This window comes from Cyanidioschyzon merolae, chromosome 7 (genome assembly GCF_000091205.1).
Source record: "Cyanidioschyzon merolae strain 10D DNA, chromosome 7, complete genome".
NCBI lineage: Eukaryota > Rhodophyta > Bangiophyceae > Cyanidiales > Cyanidiaceae > Cyanidioschyzon > Cyanidioschyzon merolae.
Genome location: NC_010133.1, coordinates 126,976 through 148,430, shown reverse-complemented (window position 1 = coordinate 148,430; position 21,455 = coordinate 126,976). Strand labels below are relative to the sequence as shown.

Below are 21,455 nucleotides of genomic sequence, written 5' to 3'. Positions count from 1 at the left end.
TGACTTCCTATACTATATTGAGGCTGGGGCGCCTTTCTGTTACGCTGCCTCCAAGGCCGCAGCGGCCGCTGAGGGCTTGTCCTTCAGAGCGTCTTGAATAACCTGGCGATAGTTGTTCGCCATCGCGCTGAAGCTGAACTGGCCCAAAACCCGCTTGCGCCCATTCTTGCCCATCACCGTCCGCAGATTCTCATCAAGAATGAGTTGTTTCACCCGTTCGTACAGGCTCTGCTCGTCTGCCGGTGGCACCAGAAAACCTTCGACACCATCTGAGATTGCCTCGGGGATGCCGTCGATGGCACTCGCCACCACTGGTCGCTCAAACGCCATGGCTTCGCACACCACGAGCGGCAGGACCTCGTTCAAGGATGGCACGACCAGAATATCAGCGGCCAAATAATAGGGCAAAACATTCTTCTGAATTTCGAGGATGGTGCAATCGCGAATTGCGCCAGCAGCCTCGAGTTCCGCCTTAATCTCCTGCTGATAGGCGATTTCATGGTCACGAATAAAACGAGCTCCAACCATGAGCAGCTTGCACATGTATCCTGACTGCTGGATTTCCGGATCGTTTCTCAGTAGGCTGAAAGCACGTGCTGTGTAGATTTGGCCCTTCCGCTTGCAAATTGTTCCCAGGTGGACAACCAGACGATCAGTCGGCTGGTAGCCGAGCTCTGCTCGAACCCGGTCGCGATTCTGCGTCGAGCGGTAGCTATTGATGGCAGACAATGGTATGCCGTTGTAGATCACCTGAGACCGATGCGGCTCGAATAATCCAGCGTAACACTGTTTCTGAACGTGGGCAGGGAAAACGATACGACTAGCGGTTGCAAATCCCTGGCGGATGAGGTCACCATCGACGTGAGCCATTTGAAATACTTGCTTCGCGTAGTAATCAAACTGATCCTGAGGCCAGGCCTCGTGAATCACCCAGATAGAAGGTGTGCCATGCTTCGCCGCCGCAATGACAGCTTCTGCGCGCATGATTGTATTGGCAATCAGAAATGAGTGACTCGACACCAGCTTGTTGACATGATCCGCAAACGACTCAGCCGTCGTCTCCAACAGCTCAACACGGCACCCGAGCGCTTCGAAGTCCTCACGCATTGGGCCGTCCTTTGGTACAACTAGTGTAAATATGAAACTATCCACAAGCTCTCGCAAGAGGTAGAGCAGGAAGTTATTGGCTCCATTGCGCTCCAACGAGTGACCAAACGCCACGCACGACGGAATGAGCGCCAGCTCCGCTCGAATGCGCTCCAGGGTCTCGAGCACGTCGGCGTAAGAGCGCGGAAGGCGAACGACGCGGGGCGCTTTGCTGTCCAGGGAGATCTGCTGTTGTTGCTGCTGCTGGGCAGCAGCCGCCGCATCAGCCATTTCCCCAAAAGCGTCGTCAACAAGGTTCAAAATTTTATCCAGCGCATCGTCCGGCAAACTGTGTTCCTCCTTGATGGCTTTCAGACGTTCCAGGTGCTCTAGAAGCAGACGAAGCTGCTCCCGACGCTCTTGTTCCTCGAAACGTTTCTTCTCCTGATCGGTGAAAATATTTGTCAGCACACCTTCCGTCGATTGGCGCATGCGCTGGAGATCGCGCTGCAAGTCAAGGTCATACTTCTCGAGTTGGGTGAGATCCTTAACAAGCTCCTCTTCGTCCAGCGTCTCGCCCTGGCTACGCTTCGCAAACCACAAGCGCCAAGAAAAGTTCTCGAGCCTTCGCCCTGTCTCAAGCACATCCTTCATTTTGGTGAATACGCGCCACGTCTTCCGCAGATCCTCCTCCGTCTTCACCTCTTGAAGGTACGGCGCAAAGTCGAAGTCTTCATAGGGAAGAACTCCCGCAGGGAGATCATCTGTCGATGAACTCGAGGGCGAGGTAGGGTTTCCTGATACTTTGGAAAGAAGTGGGGTGAACGTTGCCTCCATGGTGCACGAAGTCGTTGGACGAGAGTCAGCAACACACAACAACTACAAATGCCGAATTCAGACGCGCCTACCCGGTATCCTCTCGTATCCACCACAGATTTTCAGCGTGGTGCATTCAGCTGCGCCCTGGCAATGCGGAACGCGCGCGATGCGCATTAGTCAGATATCGATGGAGCGTCTCTATTCAGGGGGAACGCACGAATGCGCTCATGTTTTGAATTCGTGCCACTATGATAAACACGAGCATATGCTGGCTTTTTTATGAACAGATTAGAATCCGTCTGTCTTATATCGGGCTTAGAAATCGGTCGTCTCTTCGTTCCCTCCAGCTCCATTAATAGCAGTCGAGGAATGTTGATGGGAGCGATCGAGTACGACTTTCGTCAATGGTGTCTGATTCCTACACATTTTATGCGAAGATGCATGTTCCAATGGATGCTTTACTTGCTGTTTTCATTTTTTGTATACAGGATCGGTAAGCCTTTCGAAGCGGAGGCGCCTGGGCGTGCTGGGGTGTTCACACAACTCCAGCTACACGTCTCCGTCGAGCAATGACGTACGGCGCGTGAACGCTCGTCTCATCGATCGGTGCATCTACCTTCTAGGCATAAGGTCCAGCGAATCGGATGCGCACACGGGCCCAGTGCGCTTTCTGCGCCTACCCACTGGTGGGTGTCAAGCACAAACCCGCGTTGCCAACCAACGACGCATTCCATGCATGATCACGAAGGAGAGAGGCGGCTCCCAGGATTCATACTAACAGCAAGTTTCTCCAGCGTGTCGTGCAGCGAAGCCAAGCCTACATTCGCGGACTGTCCGAGCACAAACCGACGACGAGACCCGATTCTATGTCGGGTGAAGCACCCCTCGAGCCGACGCCCTCTATGGTATAGAAATGCTGTTCTAGCTCTACGAACTATCTGCTCGAGCGGTTCAGGTGCAAAGGCGGATACAGAAAGGCAGGTTCTAGGCACACACGATAGGACGTATGAAACGACCAGAATATCCGAGACGAAGTATAGGTAATGTAACATGGAGGTAGGGTGTTTGATGGATACTTCACCGCGCACTGAAAAAACACAAAAAAGTAGGAAAAGAAAAGAAAAAGAAACAAAAAAGCGTATAATTCGAGAGCGCTGGCCTAAGTAAACGTTTTGTCAATGAAAAAAATCGATCAGTGCATACTTTCGACGAGTACAGAAGGCGAACCTGATCGCCTTACTCTGCTTTCGTGCAGAGTCTGTGCCTTCAGGTCATGCGCTTTCTCTGGGCGAAGCACTCGGCGACTAATCCACTTAGCGCACGCGCAAGGGCATGATCTATTGTTCGATAAAGGATCCGTGACACGCGATGTGTTCCGTGAGGCAAAACTTACCGAATCGAAAAGCGAGTTTGGGGGACAAATCGAGACATTTCGATTTGTCTACGCGTCCTTCGCGAAATACGGTGACGCAGGCTCCACTCGAAGCGACCGTGCGGGGGACTAATGTACGAGTCCAGAACGTATCCAATTCAAACAGAAGAGACGGGAGCCTCTGGAAGCATATCCACTGAGATGTATCGAGCAGATATCGAATGCCGTCTCATCGAAAGCAAAAACGACAGAAGAACTAGTCTTTCGAACAAAATCGATCCTTATACATGACAACTTTAGTGAAACGTCGGCATAGGCTTGTTTTCACATCGCCTAAGGACGATGTCGCGTTGTTTTATCCCGTCAATCCAGCGGTGCGTTTTGGTGCGCCCACGAGTTGCCTCCACAGGGGACGATCAATAACCTGGGGAGTGCGTGCTCTGAGCATTCTATATGTAGGCAATAAAGAAGCTTGGAAGCTCGTACATATGAATTCGATCATGATATCGGTGATTTTACGAGCCCATGTTATAGGATCGTCACGAATAATCCTGACTCTAATGATGTATCGAACTGCTGCCTCAAAGTGTCGAAGGATCCACTCGGAAAAACGACCACGAATCCCAGAACTACATATGTATCCATAAGCTCTTACAGTCACGCTTCGAATATAAAAGATATACCCCTTAATAGTTGGAAAAATGATCGATGAATAGGAATGGGGCAAGCAGGGCAGCGTTCTCCTTGATTGAGGCACACCAATGCGCATGGACAGACGCCATCGAAGGCGCACAGCAGATCACACCTAGCCACATGCGCTGCGGCGATCTCATACAGATTATTACACAAAAAAAAAGAAAGAAACAAAAAAGCGCATAATCGGAGAACGCTGGCCTAAGTAAACGTTTTGTCAATGAAAAAAATCGCATACGGATCAGACGCGGGCCAGTCAGCGACGTCGCCACCGTAGACGCACAGACGCCTCGGGATGAGGGCCGCTGCGGCGATCGCGCTGCTCAGAAAACGCCGCCCGCCGCGGAGCATCGCGCTGCTGACTGGGTAGCCGCGGCCACCAGGGCGGTGCTTCGAGGCAGGTAAGCCCTCGGCAAGAGCTTTGGTTGTGGCGTCCGGCGACAGCACCTTGCAGTACGTTGTAACGAACGGGGCTTACGCACAGGTTCGCTTGGGACGTCGCCTGTCCACTGGAAGCGTGCACAGTGGCAGTCTCGTGGTGAAGGCTTCCGGTGGGTACTGGGTTGGCTCAGCGTACCGTTTCGGGTAGCTTTGATTTACCCGGCTACAGGGACCCGTATTGGCAAGTATTTCTCGTGCTCGTGCTGGTGCGTAACTCAGGCATTCTGGATAGACACGCCTCTGATCGTCGAAGACAGTGCTTCTAGGGCAAGTGCTTGTGCGCGAAAAGAAGAACCTGAGGTGCGCTAAAGAGCCCGGCCGTAGCGTCACTGTCAAGTTGTACTCGTTGGGTAGCCTAAAGAACGACATACGTTCGGCGAAATAGGAGCACCTTTTCGATTAAGGATCGCTTCTGTGTCACGCTGGATACCAGGAACTAGTCGCACGCGTTGACCGCTTGCTGGCGCGCTGCAGTCTTCACGCAAACACGAATCCAATACGCCACTAGCGCTCTTCTGCGCCTTCATATTAGTCTGACCCTGTGTTCTAGGATCGAGACCTCACGTCGCACCTTTGGCCAACTGTGCAAGAACTAGACGAGAGGTGAACTGACATGGTCGAGGTCAAAGAACGTGCTGGCATGCTCGAAGCTGCTGGATCGAGCGTGTATCAACAAGCGGGTGATCAGGGGAACAATCCCGCCCTCGTTGGCGCCGCGCTCTCGCATCTGGCTTTGGAGTCGAGTTCCAACGCTAACACCGGAATGTTCACCATTGGACGTATGGATGGCAAGTCCAGCCTCGCAGGAGCAGAAGCAGCACTCCGACCAAGCCAACAATCGTTGCTAGCCCGGCCTGGTGTGTATTTCGATCCGTCGACACGCATATTTCGGCTCTACTCCCGCGAGACGTTGTATGCTTTCCGAATCGACGATAATCGGAATTTGGAACATCTCTACTATGGATCATGGCTCCAAACGGATGACAACTTGACATACCTGAGCCTGGGCAACGTTCCAGGACCATTTGATCCCCATGGCATTGTTCCGTCAGCCGTGGAGCCGAACATCATGCAAACCATGGGTCTCGATGAATTGCAGTTTTCCTCTGAACAAGAACTGCAGCAGAAATGGCGTTTATTCACACGCGCGAAGAATGATTCTGCGGTCTCTGGTGACTTTGAGAACACCGGCAGACCGCGTCGTCTCGAAAACGCCTCCTGGCGATTATGGCACATGGAACGCATGAAAGGCTCGGCTGTCGATCTGGACAAGGACCTCTCTGATGATGTTTTGGAGCGCGCTCTGCAGCGCGGCGGGAAATCGCTCAGTCAATCCGCATCGGAGAAGGTGACAGAAACGCAGCCACAAGCAATTTTACCCAGTGGTGAGGCAGGCGGAGAGCTTGTTGATGCCTCGGATCGTGCGAGCAGCACGGCACCTGGTTCGCTACATCGGTTCGCCTCGACGCCTGCGCTGGACTTGTCGCGATCAGAGCACTCGTTGGCATCAGTGATAACCAGTCCGCGTCTCGACTGGAATCGCGGGAAACGCGACAGCATGGGCGCTCCCAAGGAGGCGCCCGCTCGAATGGTGAGCGGTAGCGCAGCGGAGGGCCCACAAGGACCTCAGAGCGTCCAGCAGAGCACAGCCGGAGGCAAACAAGCTCCATCGCTCATGCAGACCGCTTCTGAGCTGGATCTGGACTCGGGGCAGAAATCAACAGCATCCGTCGTGAACTGGGGTAAGTTGGATCAAGAGACAATTAGCAAGAACGTGAAGCTGCTAGAAATCTCCGATAGCGGAACTGGCGACTACCGCATTCCCTCGATTGGTGTCATCTATGAGGATGGATCCACGTTGTCGCCCTTCACGTATCGTCGCCACCGCATCCGTCGCGGCAAAATTCCGATGCCCAATTACATGCCAGCTGTGTTCACCGAGGACGTCCACGAAGCGACGACGTTAATTGTGGAAATGGTCGACAACGTCACCGGTTTGGTGGTGGAGCTCATCTACTGTGTTGTGCATGATTACGATGTGATCACTCGTCATTGCCGCATTCGCAACGAGGGTGACGCTAATGTGATCATTACCCGAGCGATGTCAGCGACGCTGGACTTTGAAACTGACGACTACTACTTGACACAGTTATCCGGAAGTTGGGCACGAGAACGCCAACAGGTGATACGGCATCTGCGCAGCGGGCAGACCTCGTTCGGCTCCACACGCGGTGGCTCTTCACACCAGCACAACCCGTTCGCAATTATCTCTGCTGGTGAGCCGAACGAAGATACCGGTGAAGCGTTCGCTGCGCTACTCGTCTACTCGGGAAATTTTCTCGTGGAGTGTGAGGTGAGCGAGACCGGGCGTACGCGCCTGAATATTGGCATTCATCCCCAGGGCTTCTACTGGAACCTCGAGCCTGATGAGGAATTCATCACGCCAGAGGTGATCCTTACGTACAGTGCGCAAGGCATCGGAGAGATGAGTCGTCGATACCATCGGCTGATACGGGATCGCCTGCAGCCGCCGCAGTTCCGCACATACATCCCGCCGGTGCTTCTCAATACCTGGGAGGCGCTGTATTTCCAGCTCTCGCACGAGTCCGTACTGAAGATCGCAGAGGTAGCGAAACGTGCTGGAATTGAGATGATCGTCATTGACGACGGCTGGTTTGGCCGACGCAACGACACCTCGGACGGCCTGGGCGATTGGTACCCGAACCCGACCAAGTTGCCTTTCGGTCTGCATGGTTTGGTTCGCGAGCTGACCGCCACGGGTCTCAAGGTCGGTCTCTGGGTCGAGCCAGAGATGGTCTCCGTCGAATCGGACCTTTTCAAGGCGCACCCGGACTGGGCGCTGCATATTCCAAGTCGCGGCAAGACCATGGGCCGCAACCAGCTGGTGCTCGACCTGACACGCAGCGAAGTTCGCGATTGGCTCGTCGACACCATGAGCACGATTCTAAGCTCGTGTGCAATCAGCTATATCAAATGGGATAATAATCGGTTCCTGACGGAAGTCTACAGCGCAGTGCATCCGCCTGAACGACAAGGCGAGATTGCGCATCGCTATATTCTCGGGCTCTACGAAGTACTGGGCCGTATTCAGGAGCAGTTTCCTGACGTGTTTTTCGAGACTTGTGCCGGTGGCGGCGGCCGCTTCGATGCTGGCCTTCTGTACTACAGCTCCCAGATATGGACCAGCGACAATACGGATGCGTCGAGTCGGATGCGGATCCAGGCGGGCACCTCGCTCTGGGCACCCGCCAAGGCAATTGCCGCGCACGTGTCCACCGTGCCGAATCACCAGACGCTGCGGAGCGCTCCGATGAAGACGCGATCTCTGGTTGCCATGTGCGGTACTTTTGGGTATGAATTAGACCCGCGTGTCCTGTCTGAGGATGAGCTCCGAGAGATTCGACACTACATTGAATTGTATCGGCAGGTTGCTCCGGTTGTACTGTTTGGAGATATGTATCGGCTGTGGTGTCCGTTTCGCACCCAGAATTGTGCCTGGATGTACGTTTCCGCGGATCGCAACCGTGCGTTAGTGTTCGCGTTCAACCAGATACGCGAAGTTGGGCGGCTGGAGCCTCGCTTACGCCTGCGAGGACTTGATGCCGAGCGAGTCTACGAAGTAGAAGAGTGGTGTCCTGGTGTGATGCAACGGAATACCCTGACCGGTGCGATAGAGGCTGCACGCAGCGGCGTCTACCAGTACGCCGGCAATTTGCTGCGGATGACTGGACGTACCCTGATGCTGGCCGGTCTTCCTATCAAATTTGTATTTGATGCGGACTCTGTACTGCTTAATATTGAAGCGGTTGATTGGAAGTATTCGGGTGCTCGTGAGGCGTTCCGTACGATTGCCAGTCCAACGGGAAGCACGACACCTTCTTTAGGGCGTTCCTCAAACTAGCTGAAACAGGTTCTGGTGGATGAACGAGAGCGAGCGGCCAATCTGAGACCGTAAAGACGATTCGTTGGATCACGACCAAAGGCACGTACTCTGCCCAGGAAAGCAGGGCAAGCAGCGTCTTCTAAAACGATCGGGATCGAGGCACCCCCAGCTTTCCGTTCGCAACACAGAGTCGAGGCCGTTCTGGAGATGACATGGAAAAAGTGCGCTGCCGCTTCGGATGCTCGAACGTACGACTCTGCAAGCAGGTTTTTCTCGTCGCGCTCGAGTACAATATTGAGAGAAACGATTGCTCCATCTCTGGGGAATCGTCTTTTCTAGAATCCGCTAAGTATGCAGAACTCCGAAAAGCTTCTTTTGGAGAGATGATTAGCGCTTCATGAGTACACTGTCATTGCGCATGTCCAGCACGTGCACTGGGCATCAAGGTGCCTCTCTGAGAGCTGCCGTCTAGTCTGTGACTAGTCTGTGACTTGGGACAATCCCGGCGATGATGCGCGGAGAGCGACACCTGTGTATCCACTGGCAGTTGTTGTACTCACGCGGAACACAACCCAAACGGCAGTGCCAAGAAACGATAGAACGTACGGAACGACCAGCATATCCGAGAGGAGGTATGGGTCATGGAACTGGGAGCTAGAGCGCTGCACGGTAGACGCTTTGCCGAATACCGATATCTATTCCGCCATCTAGGATCCAGGCTACACGGAATCGCTTTGTCAAACCAAAAATATTCCATCCCTGCCGCCGCCGCCGCCGCCGCCGCCGCCGCCGCCGCTACATGCACTGTAAGCGATGAGGTGTCACAATCGATGTCGTGACTGAGCGCGTTGCGCGCGCATATCGCCAGGCGGTTTCTCGTACATTTGCGCGAGAGCGCCGGTGCTGGACAGCAGCTGTACGCACCGTTCAGCGACGCTCTGCGACGTCCACTGGCTGGGGCAAGTCCTTGCGATGACGACCGCTTTGGAGAAGCAATGCACACTCTTGATCAGTTATGAGAAGGGTGTACCGATTCTGTTGCGCTCAAGCTTGGGCGAGCGGCGTCTCGGTGGCAGCGCTATGGAGAGCACGCTGGAAGGTCCGACCGCGTCTGATGCGAACGTTGCTGAAGCGGGTGCCCTGCCTGGGGTACCAGTAGCGCTTACCAAACTTCCTGCTCGATCCACAGCTGCTGCCTTATCCCGCGAGTCCCTCAGCAGAATAGGAGGCATCCAAGGCAGCGCGTTAGCCAAGGTGGAACGCTTCGTCGGAAACGTGCTCTCGGCAGCTGCCGAGGCGGCGGCAGCGGCAACTGCTGCAGCAAGCAACGGCTATGAGTCTGGTGACGGTTCCGAGGACGGAGCCACTGGGGAGGATGGTCTGGTGGAGTCTGTATTGGGGCTCGGGCTGTCGCGAATCCGGAAGCTCGCTGCCCAAGGTGCCGCTTGGACGGTGAACGATCTGCGTCAGGGGCTGGAGTCCACCGACGTCGCAGATAAGGTCATAACGCTACGCGTACTCATTCTCATGCAGCTGAACGGTGAAATCCCTGCGACGCAGCAAGGCTCGCTTCTCATGGCGGTCATTCGATATGTCTTACCGAACGAGGATAATCAGCTTCGAAAGTTGTGTTTCATTTATCTCGAGATCGTTGATAAGACTGGTCGTGACGGCAAGATGCTGCCAGAGATGATCTTGGTCTGCAATTTACTGCGAAACGAGCTTATTCATCCGAATGAGTACTCGCGGGGTTGCGCGCTACGTCTTTGTTGTAAGCTGAATGAGGCGGAGTTACTGGAGCCACTCGTGCCGGCTATTCGGCAAAACCTCGAACACCGTCACGCTTACGTTCGCCGTAACGCACTGCTGGCAATCGGTGCGATACAGCGACGTTTCCCGCAGCTCATACCTGACGCAGCTGAGCACATCGTACAATATCTGGAAAACGAAAACGATCAGAATTGCCGAAGGAACGCGTTCCTGGTATTGATTCAGGCGGATCAACGTCAGGCTGCAAAATACCTTCTCCAGCATGCTGAGCAGCTGCCTTCATGGAGTGAACCTATGCAGCTTGCCGCTCTAGAACTTGTGCGCCGCTTTCGAACAGATGAACTGGCGGAGAGAGGCACGTTCGTGAAGCTCATTTTCGCATTGCTACAGTCATCGAATGCATCTGTAGCTTTCGAGGCAGCGCAGGTGCTGGTCCGATTGAGTGCAGCGCCTACAGCTGTTCGTGCTGCCGTATCGACGTACTGTAACTTGCTTGTGACGCAGAGCGACAATAACGTCAAGCTCATCTTGCTTGATCGTATAACAGACCTGAGGCAACACTTCGCCCCGATCATTCAGGAACAGCTCACAGAACTGTTGCGAGCGCTCTCAGCCCCGGACCTGCATGTGCGGCAGCGTGTGCTTGATCTTGTCATGGACATGATCGGGCCTCGAAATGTAGAGGAAGTGGCCTCTGCTTTGCGCAAGGAGCTGCATCGACTGGCGGACAATATCTCCGCGGAGGATTCTGCCTCCGATGCAGCGCTGAACTATCGGCGGATGCTCATTCGAGCCATCCATCAGTCCGTAATTCATTATCCGGAAATTGCCGCGAAGATCCTGGGCACACTTACGGATTTTATGGGAGACGCAGTTGGCCTCGCTGGACTCGATGTAGTCTCGTTTCTGCGAGAGCTCGGTGAGCGCTATGTGGAAATGCGCGAACCCGTGCTGCGGCATTTGCTGGTTGCACTACCTCTGATTCGCGCTGTCCGCGTTTTTCGTGGAGTACTTTGGACACTTTGTGAGTTTTGTGCGAAGCCGAGCGAAGCCATGGAGGCGTTTGCGGCTATTTCGCAGCAGATCGGTCATCTGCCGTTGACAGGTTCGGGCAGCGACAAGGCGCTGGCTCCCACTGAACTTGAGCATGAGGACTCGCAAATGGCGGTGCCTCCCATAGAATTGGCGGATAGGGCATGGTCAGCCACGCCCACGAGCGCGTCGGCGTCGATGAGCAGCACAGCAATCAGCTCCAAAAAGGTGACGAATACGTCGTCGCGGCCGCGCGTGCTCCCCGATGGAACGTACGCAACCGAGACTGCGGACGCGTTTCAAGGCAGCGAGCTAAGTCTCGGCGACAGTAGCTATGTAACGCTCCGTGATGCGGATGCGCTCTCGACGCCTGCACTACGTCGCATGTTGTTGCAGGGTGATCACTTCCTTTGGGTTTCTGTTATGACAGCGCTGACGAAACTCGCCCTGCGCCTCAGTCAGGTGAGGTCGGAAGCCGCCGATCTGCATTGCACCCCGGCGGTCTGCCGCCGCGCGATGGCTTATGCGCTGTTGTTGGGCGCGTCGCTGCTGCGTCTCGGGCGGGATCGGCTGCACGCGGAGACCGTCACCCGTCTCGACGAGGACACAGCACAGCGGATCCAATCATGCCTCCAGGTGCTACTTCAGGCCATGCAAGGCAGCCTCGATGCACTCACGTACCACGTTTGGTTGGAGAGCTCTCATCTGGCATTTTGTGAAATGCTGAAACGCCACCGCGCCTCCGAGGATGCTAAAGCCAAAGCGCGCGCCCTCGATGAGCAGCTCCCCGTGGAGGCGCTCGTTGATTTCCGACTGCTCCAAGCGCGACGTGCTAGCAGTATGGCGATGAACCGAGGCCAACGAGCGCAATTTGCTACGAGTATCGGTGCGCTTGGCCGTTCTGGTACACCGGCCGCTGTCGTTCCCGCTACAGACCCGAACGTGGACGACATCGAACTCGCGGCGTGCGGTGACCAGAGACGTCGCGCCGCGCTGCGCGACCTGCATCTGCGCCACCTGCATGCGCTGTCGGGGCTCAGCGATCCCGTCTACGTGGAAGCACAGATCACCATGCACCAGTTCGACATCCTCCTAGACCTGTGGTTGCTGAACCAAACGGAGCACCTGTTGCAGAACGTATGCGTCGAGTTATTTACGCTGGGCGATTTGCGACTGTGCGAGCGACCGAGTCCGCTGGTCCTGGGGCCACACGAGTCCAAACAAATACGTGTGGCACTAAAAGTGTCGTCGACGGATACGGGAGTGATATTCGGCAATCTCGTATTCGACTATGGACGTTCAGCGGCAAACAGCGGCGTTGAAGACGGTTCCGGTTGTGTGATAGCGCTGCACGAAATCCATCTCGATGTCATCGAGTACCTGCAACCAAGCGAAATCAACGAGGCTCTATTTTGCAGTATGTGGGAAGAGTTTGAATGGGAGAATAAGGTGACGATCCGTTCCCGGCTGGGTAGCCTCGACGCAGTACTTGCGCTCGTTTCCGAGACGTTGCACATGCGTTGTCAGAGCCCGCGCCATGCGAACAACAAGAGCGGTTTTTTGGCCGCAAACCTGTACGCAACGAGTGTCTTTGGCGAGCATGTGCTGGCGAATCTCAGCGCAGAGCGCCTTGCAGATGGCACGATCCAGGGCACGGTTCGGATCCGGAGCAAGACCCAGGGGCTTGCCTTGTCGCTTGGTGAGCGACTTGGCCAAACCGCGTCGCTTGTTGACGCCATGGTCTAAAGTATGCATCTTAATACGGCATCTCGCCTAGTAATGGACACTTGAAGCCTTCTCGTGCTCGCGATCGCACAGCTCGCGTTGGACGTGAAACGCTGGGCGCATCCAAAGTGCGGGATGCCGGCACCTGCCCCAACTGCCAACGCTGGTATCGGCAACATTGAGGCACTTGCGCCAAGCCCTCTTGTGCGTCTGTTTATTGATGAGAGCTTGCTTTGGGAACTTGACGTCCGTTTATGCATGTGCATCACTGACACGCAGCTGAACAATGCGCTTCCAGATGCTTCCTGGTCGTACGTATGCATACGTCCGTTTATGCATGTGCATCACTGACACGCAGCTGAACAATGCGCTTCCAGATGCTTCCTGTTCGTACGTATGCATACGTCCGTTTATGCATGTGCATCACTGACATGCAGCTGAACAATGCGCTTCCAGATGCTTCCTGTTCGTACGTATGCATACGCCCGTTTATGCATGTGCATCACTGACACGCAGCTGAACAATGCGCTTCCAGATGCTTCCTGTTCGTACGTATGCATACGTCCGTTTATGCATGTGCATCACTGACACGCAGCTGAACAATGCGCTTCCAGATGCTTCCTGTTCGTACGTATGCATACGTCCGTTTATGCATGTGCATCACTGACATGCAGCTGAACAATGCGCTTCCAGATGCTTCCTGTTCGTACGTATGCATACGCCCGTTTATGCACGTGCATCACTGACACGCAGCTGAACAATGCGCTTCCAGATGCTTCCTGTTCGTACGTATGCATACGCCCGTTTATGCACGTGCATCACTGACACGCAGCTGAACAATGCGCTTCCAGATGCTTCCTGTTCGTACGTATGCATACGCCCGTTTATGCACGTGCATCACTGACACGCAGCTGAACAATGCGCTTCCAGATGCTTCCTGTTCGTACGTATGCATACGCCCGTTTATGCATGTGCATCACTGACACGCAGCTGAACAATGCGCTTCCAGATGCTTCCTGTTCGTACGTATGCATACGCCCGTTTATGCATGTGCATCACTGACACGCAGCTGAACAATGCGCTTCCAGATGCTTCCTGTTCGTACGTATGCATACGTCCGTTTATGCATGTGCATCACTGACACGCAGCTGAACAATGCGCTTCCAGATGCTTCCTGTTCGTACGTATGCATACGTCCGTTTATGCATGTGCATCACTGACACGCAGCTGAACAATGCGCTTCCAGATGCTTCCTGTTCGTACGTATGCATACGTCCGTTTATGCATGTGCATCACTGACATGCAGCTGAACAATGCGCTTCCAGATGCTTCCTGTTCGTACGTATGCATACGCCCGTTTATGCACGTGCATCACTGACACGCAGCTGAACAATGCGCTTCCAGATGCTTCCTGTTCGTACGTATGCATACGCCCGTTTATGCACGTGCATCACTGACACGCAGCTGAACAATGCGCTTCCAGATGCTTCCTGTTCGTACGTATGCATACGCCCGTTTATGCACGTGCATCACTGACACGCAGCTGAACAATGCGCTTCCAGATGCTTCCTGTTCGTACGTATGCATACGCCCGTTTATGCACGTGCATCACTGACACGCAGCTGAACAATGCGCTTCCAGATGCTTCCTGTTCGTACGTATGCATACGTCCGTTTATGCATGTGCATCACTGACACGCAGCTGAACAATGCGCTTCCAGATGCTTCCTGTTCGTACGTATGCATACGTCCGTTTATGCATGTGCATCACTGACACGCAGCTGAACAATGCGCTTCCAGATGCTTCCTGTTCGTACGTATGCATACGTCCGTTTATGCATGTGCATCACTGACATGCAGCTGAACAATGCGCTTCCAGATGCTTCCTGTTCGTACGTATGCATACGCCCGTTTATGCACGTGCATCACTGACACGCAGCTGAACAATGCGCTTCCAGATGCTTCCTGTTCGTACGTATGCATACGCCCGTTTATGCACGTGCATCACTGACACGCAGCTGAACAATGCGCTTCCAGATGCTTCCTGTTCGTACGTATGCATACGTCCGTTTATGCATGTGCATCACTGACATGCAGCTGAACAATGCGCTTCCAGATGCTTCCTGGTGGCATGCATGCGTGCATGCGTGCATCGACACGTGTCCTGGTGAACTTTCTCTCTCACGTCGGCAATAAATCCTCGGTTTCAGCACGTCTCGAGCAGCCTAACGGGCTTGGGCGCGTTGGAAGAATGCCTGCATTCGATGACTCGTTGAGGTTTCGCTCGAAGGAGCTTGCTGGTGACGCTCGGCTTCGTTGCCGGTGTGCTGCGTCGCTAGGGTCCTCCGAGAGCCTTTCCAACTACTGCTGTCTTCAGCGGTGTCGTAAGGAGCTCCACTAGGTTGCGACCGCGCTTGGCGCATGTGTGGACGCTGTGATGCCGTCGACGCAGCAGCACGAGCCTGTGATACGTCCTTTGGGTCCAGCTGGTTCCCGCGAGCGCTAGTGCGGTGACTCGACTCCGCGCTTGGGCGCCGCTGCCGCGCCAATGCCGCACCCTCGAAGGCCTCGATGTGCGGGCTCCGCGCTGTGGACGACGCCCATCAGGGTTGCGCTGGGGCGTCTCGTCAGAGCGCCGCTGCGCTGCCGCCCCGGTTTGGTGATCGGGCGCTGTCTTGTGACGACTGTCCGGCTGATGCGTAGCGGCCGCAGCCTCTGTGGACACATCTAGGTGCTTGGACGACGCTTTCTCGATGAGCGCGCCGTTTGTGGCGCGCTCCTTGGATCCCATACGGGACGTGGCCGGTACACTGCTCGCTGCGGGTGGCGCTGTTGCCCGCTGGCGAGCCGCGGCGCAACGCTGACGACTGCGGAGGTGGCCCAGGTAGCTTGTTGCGAGCGTCAGGATATCGGTGTGCTGTTGATCCTCGGTCGCGTTCTGCTCGTGCTCGATTAGTTTGGTTAGTGCCTTTTCCATACGTTCAGAAGCAGTCTGGTTACGCGACGGGAACTCTTCTACCATAACGTTCAACGCCCGCAACATATTGCCCAGCGTCATGTGGCGGTGCTCTTCCAACGAATCGGTTCGGGATGGCGCATCCTGGGGGCCTGGTGCGCTTGCCGTCGTCGTGGACAGGAGCGGCGACCCCGCGTTAGCGTCCTGCATTGAGGGATCGTGAACCAGCGACTCGGGCAGCTTCTCCAGCGCTTCACAGACTGTGTTGAGCATCTTTTCGCGCATGATTCCGTGCCAGAGGACGTACTGCGCCCATTGACACGGAGTACCGCCACGCCCCTGAAAAGTCACCCTGGAACAGCGATATCTTTGCCACGCATCGGGTCCGTATCGAAGCCATCGATCCGTGAGACGCAGCGCCTGACGCACGAAGCGAGCGAGGCGAATGCACTCTAGGCGGGTCATACCCACGATCTGCAGAAAAGCTGTCTTGAAAAGAAGTGTAAGCAGGAGCAGCACATTGAAGGGCGTCGGATTTGGATCCTGCGCAAGCAACTCTATCCACGCAATGGCACTGTTGTAGGCAGCTGGCTTCATCAGGACCCACGGCAGGAAGCAGCGCTCGAGGAGAAACTCGGCAACAATCTGTATGCGCATATTCCGCTGCTCGGGGTCGTTCTCCGCGTTGACGATGTCGTCAAACGGTCGCGTGCCCAAGGCGCAGGACTTCGGGCCGTCGGGCGGCTGTTCATTGCGCCAGAAAGCGTGAAGCCATTCAAGCGAGACGAGCTCGGCAAAGCTCGCGACCCCGGCTTTGCGCAAGCGATCTTGATGGTGAGTGTCGGCTTCAGCTATCATAACGCCAAGCCGCCGCTCAAGCACGTCGACTCGAGATGTTTCGGCCAGTGGTGCCGACGGACGACTGTATCCCCACATGCGACACAAGCACAGGAAACTTTCCATGCAAAGTGAGTCGCCGATTTTCTCGAGACCCAGACTCGGTGCAGATGATGAACGTTCAGCGGAACAGGTCGATGCAGATTCTGTACTAGACAACTGTGTCACCGTTGTCGAGGCCGCGCGCTGCCTCTCTCCGAAACTGGCCAGTTGGAGAAAAGTCGCATGCAGGGCATCTAGAAGCACGGTAGCCGTCCGCAGCGGCCACTTGCCAGCCGCGAGTTCCTGGAGCAACTCATGTTTGGCAGCGTCGAGTGCCACGAGCAGCGCAAGCGTAGGGGAGCTTGCGTCTGCCGTCTCTGGCTCAAACACCGTCTGCAGGAAACGCCATGTCTCGGCGTTTGTTGGCTGCTCAATCGCTGGCCTTGCCAGCGATTCTAGACCACTGTTGTTGAGCATCTCATCATCCCATGGTTGAATGCCGCCCATGCATTCCAGGGCTCGCTGAATGAGCGCGTAGAATGCGTAATCACCCCGGATGATGCGCCTTTCAGCCAGCTGTAAGAGCGCACGCCAGCAGTCCTGCAGCACTTGCTGCAGAGTGAACGCCGGATCGACGCTTTCGTAGCCATGGATCTCGTTCTCATTTGACGGCAAAAGTGCAGCAAGGTGCTCTACCATGCGCCGACTGAGCTGTACAACGAGTTCAATGGTGTTGAGGAACCAGCTCGCCAGACTGCCACCGCTTTCTTGAGAGCGAATGCGAGGTCTTTGGGTTCCGTTCTGTGCAGATCCCGCTAATTCCTCGACGAACAGCGCGAAGAAGACATCGAGCGCGAAAGCGAGCGCATGCACTCGCTCCCCGTCTGAGGCGGAACTGAGGTCCGTCCGAGCTCGCAACAGCCACATAAGCATCTCCACAACAGGCTCCACGAGGTTATCGTAGCTTTGAACTTGGTCCAGGATGATGCGCGCTACAGCCCACGGTTCACTGTAGAGCATCGGCTCGAGCGACTTGGCAATGTAACCAATCGTATCGCCGGCGAGTCGACGTAGCAGACGTCGACTCATGCTTCGGTACAGGGCATGCCAGAACGGGATCAGTACGGAAGCACGTGGCTCAGCTGAGCTCGAAAGACGCACGCAGGTCGCACAGGCATTCAGGTACAAAGCATAACGGTAGGCATAGGGCAGCGAGGAAAGTGCAGCGTTAGCATCTCCGAAGAGCCAACCTGGAACCGCCGCGCTCCCCTGGGAGAACAGCACAGCAAGTAGAGGCGAGCAAGGAAGAATTCCGTCACCCGCCCAGAAGGCGGATACTGTGGAATCTACCTGTGCTTCATGCGCATCAACAGCAGGATCAGCACGCTTCACTGCTCTCGTACTGCTCACAATAGACCACATCGCCTTGAAAAGCTCCGGACGCTGAACGAGATGACCACCGAGCAGGCGCCAAACACGAAGAAGCAGTGCTCTGGTGTCGTTGGCATGGTTGTTCTCGTCGCTGGGCTCAGCCGCGGCAGCGTCAGCGCCGGTCGCCATCACGACGCGGGATCCGTTTCCCGTAACTTGACTAATATGACGCATGATGTAGGCAAACAGGGCATATCGAAGCGGAGCAGCTGCGTAGACAAGCTCCCGCCGGCAGTGCCAAAGGGTAGCGTTCTCGGTCAGGTCTGCCAGCCACACACGCTGGATCCAGGTTTCGACCAGATGCAACTCATCATAGTCGATCAGTGCAGCCAAGAGAGCAAGTTCGCCAGCTATTGGTGCAAGAATGCCTCGCATGCTCAGGGCATCGTAGACGGCGTCGACCGCTTTGGTAGCGTTGTCTGTCTCGCGCGAGGCCGTAGCCGCTGATGCCTGCGAACCCCGCTCCGATGCTGACGCCTGCTCTCTGCTGCAGTCGCGTTCAACCAGGCGCACGCGCGCAAGTGCTTTCGTTTGGGCAGTGATGAAGGCTCCCAGCTCATCCCAGGGCTTGCTTTGGACAGCGCTCGCTGGGTCTATGGGCGCTGCTCTCGCTGAACGCGCATCTGCAGCAGTGTTTCGTTTTGGCGGTGGCGACGCGGTTGTCGATGTCTGCCCACTCGTTGCTAGCGTTGCGTCAGTTCCGACGGTGGCGGCGTCCTCATAATCCGCGTTCACCACATGAGGCCACAGCTGTTCCAGTGAGACGATTCTCTCGTGAATGAGACGTGCGGCCACCAGAAACACTGCCTCCGGTAGGCGCTCTTCGGGCACCGCTTTTTGGTACGTCACACAGGCCGCAGCGGACTGCAGCTGCTGGAGCCGGAACCCCAAGAGCTGCGCAGCGTTACGAGACGGGACACCTCGTAGCCAGTTGATCAAGGCCTGTTCGATCTCGACTAGCGTCCGGCAACGGATACAGACACCGGAATCGGGCAGCGAGTGCCGTTGCTGCTGCTGCTGCTGCTCCTCTGGCGTTCGTGGCTGCGGCAGTTCAGCTCCAGGGCCAGCCGCAGGCCCCGAGTTGAGCAGTGCAGCCTTTCGATGCTGCCGCAGTTTCCATTCATGGATAGCGATCAGCATTTGGATGCCCAAGTCGTATGCTCGGTTTGTTTCTATGTGAAAAGTCGATAGATGCTCGTTAACGATCGCATCTAGGGCGTGATCGGGTTTCATGTTGCTCGATGCGTCTAGTTTGGTGTCAGTAGAAAAGGCATCTGCGTTTTCCATCCAGATTGTGAAAGCACTGAGCAGACTTGCAAAACCTAGCGGCTGTTCCCGGAAAACCTGGTACACTGGTTGAGTGTAATGTATTCGGGTATGAAGTCGCCGCACTGACCGCGTCCACTGTGCCGGCTCGTCGAGCTCGCTCACCAAACCGGTTTGTTGCCAGCTCTCAGGCGGGAGCCAACGCACGAGAACCGCCTTGCTAAGCAAGTTCCGATGCAGAAGGCGCCGCAGGAGCTGGGTCCACCGCGTTCGTGCGACATCTGGCCAAGTCACGACGCTGCGCTTGGGTTCTGCTTCAAAAGAGCTAGCGCTCGCGAGATAGAGACACCAGAGCGCCTGGGCGAGTGCTGCGTCAATTCCTGATTCATGGGACGCATCTTTTCCCAGCTCTTCCACGAAATGCTCAGTTTGGGTCGCAGCGGCTTCCAGCTGGGCTTGCCAGTGCGCATCTTCAAGTTCAGAATCTTTCGAATCATGCAGAGGCCAAGAGAGAAACGGGAGCAACGGAGATAGCGCACGATCAAGCTGCTCGGAAAGCGTTTCTTTCGGCGTCTGCAATACGGCAGCTCTGGGCTGCTTCTGCTGAACTGGCATAGGCTTTGGCTGCTTCTGTGTATCCGATGTGTCTGACCCCGTCAAATGCACCTGCTCCGTTGTTTCATCATCGTGCCGGCCTCCGCGAACACGTTCCGTCGTCCGTGATCGCACCTGACGTCGCACGGGTACAGCGTCCGACACGCTTTCCTCGAGGTGCACGCCCAAACGTTCAAGCTCAGTTGTCCTGCGCTTACGTGGCGGCATGTTCGAGTTCGCAGGCGTTTACAGCGCTGTCGCTCGATGGACGCTACCTGCCTCGTCAGTGCGAAACTGCTTTAGAGAAAAGTATTCGTTTACAGGGCGCGCACTGGAGCAGTAGACCATGCCGTGGCGCGCTTGCTCTGTCTCTACGATTGCTTCAGTGAAGGAATATCAATAAATGGGTAGAAAGAGACCGTATATGGTTTCCGCGCATGTGCGCTATGTACGCTCGTGTCGGAGATTCACCTGGTCCACGGAACTGCTCGATTTGTTATTCTTTTCGACTGCTTACTGTTCTATTTGAGATAGAAAACCTCGATACTCGATATGCATCCGTAGGAACTTGTGGATTTACATGCCGTTTTAGAGTTCTCGGTTGTCTGTTCGGGATGGCTCCTTCACCGCTTTTCAGGCGGTATTCGACACGGCAACGCGATGTAGATGGCTTGCGATGACATCGCACCACGGTTCGTAGACCATCAATCTCATGATCCAAATTGTATGCAAAGGCTTCCACGCTTCCCAGCTCCTAACTTGTCTCATGATCAAATCATGCATGCTTCAATTATTCCATAATTTTATTCCAATGCAACCTTTGGAGCTGCGATGCGCGCTCTTGGATCGATGACGGACAAACGCAACGTCGTTGCTTGGCGACTCATTCACTAGCTCTTGCCAAGCATTCAGTGAAGTTTCCACGTCAAATCATCGATTCCGGTCAAAGGCAAAATCATGATTTCTTTGGGGCCAGCTACTAACCGAGATGTCACCGCAACACGATACCCCGCGCTGGATATGCTATCAGCGGCAAACTGCCATTTGTGATCACATGAACAAGGATTCTGGACTCGGACTTTAGTCATCGCAGCGATCGATTCCGCTGGAGTATGCATCATCGCTTGTTACGATTCGAGCGTGGACGGATCGGAATCGCTCGAGTTCCTCGCCAGCCCAGGATTTCTTCTTGGTACTTGTTTCATTACGGACAGCATTGCGTCCCGCAACACGTTTCCTGTTCGTTCCTCCAATGGTTCGTGAATGCCGCCGACGCTCCGTACGAAAGACATAGAATTCGCTTCATGAACTCCACATCGCCGGCCAGCTTCGCTTCTTCTCCCTCATGTCTGCTCATGGTATCCATCGGATGCATTAGCGCCACGTTTGCTCGGACACCGGCTCACTGCAAAGGGGAAAACTGATAGATCGAAAACTTGTAGAATTCGTCTCTTGGTGATTCTAAACGAAATGAGAAGAAGAAGAGTG

The 21,455-nt window shown here is 55.2% G+C and overlaps 4 protein-coding genes and 1 non-coding gene across 5 annotated transcripts, besides 1 other annotated feature; 2 read left to right on the top strand and 3 right to left on the bottom strand.

Annotated features, from left to right (window-relative positions):
* Positions 1–39: 39 nt before the first annotated feature.
* CYME_CMG051C (similar to sucrose-phosphate synthase) lies at positions 40–1,923 on the bottom strand (the record flags this gene model as incomplete). Its single annotated transcript, XM_005535806.1, has 1 exon — positions 40–1,923. The coding sequence occupies one exon, from the start codon at positions 1,921–1,923 to the stop codon at positions 40–42; it is 1,884 nt and encodes a 627-aa protein (XP_005535863.1).
* Positions 1,924–5,024: 3,101 nt separating this feature from the next.
* CYME_CMG050C (alpha-galactosidase) lies at positions 5,025–8,333 on the top strand (the record flags this gene model as incomplete). Its single annotated transcript, XM_005535805.1, has 1 exon — positions 5,025–8,333. The coding sequence occupies one exon, from the start codon at positions 5,025–5,027 to the stop codon at positions 8,331–8,333; it is 3,309 nt and encodes a 1,102-aa protein (XP_005535862.1).
* CYME_CMG049T lies at positions 5,783–8,998 on the bottom strand. Its single transcript, XR_002461271.1, has one exon. It is a non-coding gene; the product is annotated as a hypothetical transcript (transcript).
* Positions 8,999–9,287: 289 nt separating this feature from the next.
* Positions 9,288–12,863, top strand: CYME_CMG048C (coatomer protein complex, subunit beta; the record flags this gene model as incomplete). Its single annotated transcript, XM_005535804.1, has 1 exon — positions 9,288–12,863. The coding sequence occupies one exon, from the start codon at positions 9,288–9,290 to the stop codon at positions 12,861–12,863; it is 3,576 nt and encodes a 1,191-aa protein (XP_005535861.1).
* Positions 11,298–12,989: a sequence feature (possible transcribed region).
* A 2,187-nt stretch (positions 12,990–15,176) lies between these two features.
* CYME_CMG046C (hypothetical protein) lies at positions 15,177–20,195 on the bottom strand (the record flags this gene model as incomplete). Its single annotated transcript, XM_005535803.1, has 1 exon — positions 15,177–20,195. One exon carries the CDS (start codon positions 20,193–20,195, stop codon positions 15,177–15,179), a length of 5,019 nt encoding a protein of 1,672 aa, XP_005535860.1.
* Positions 20,196–21,455: the final 1,260 nt, after the last annotated feature.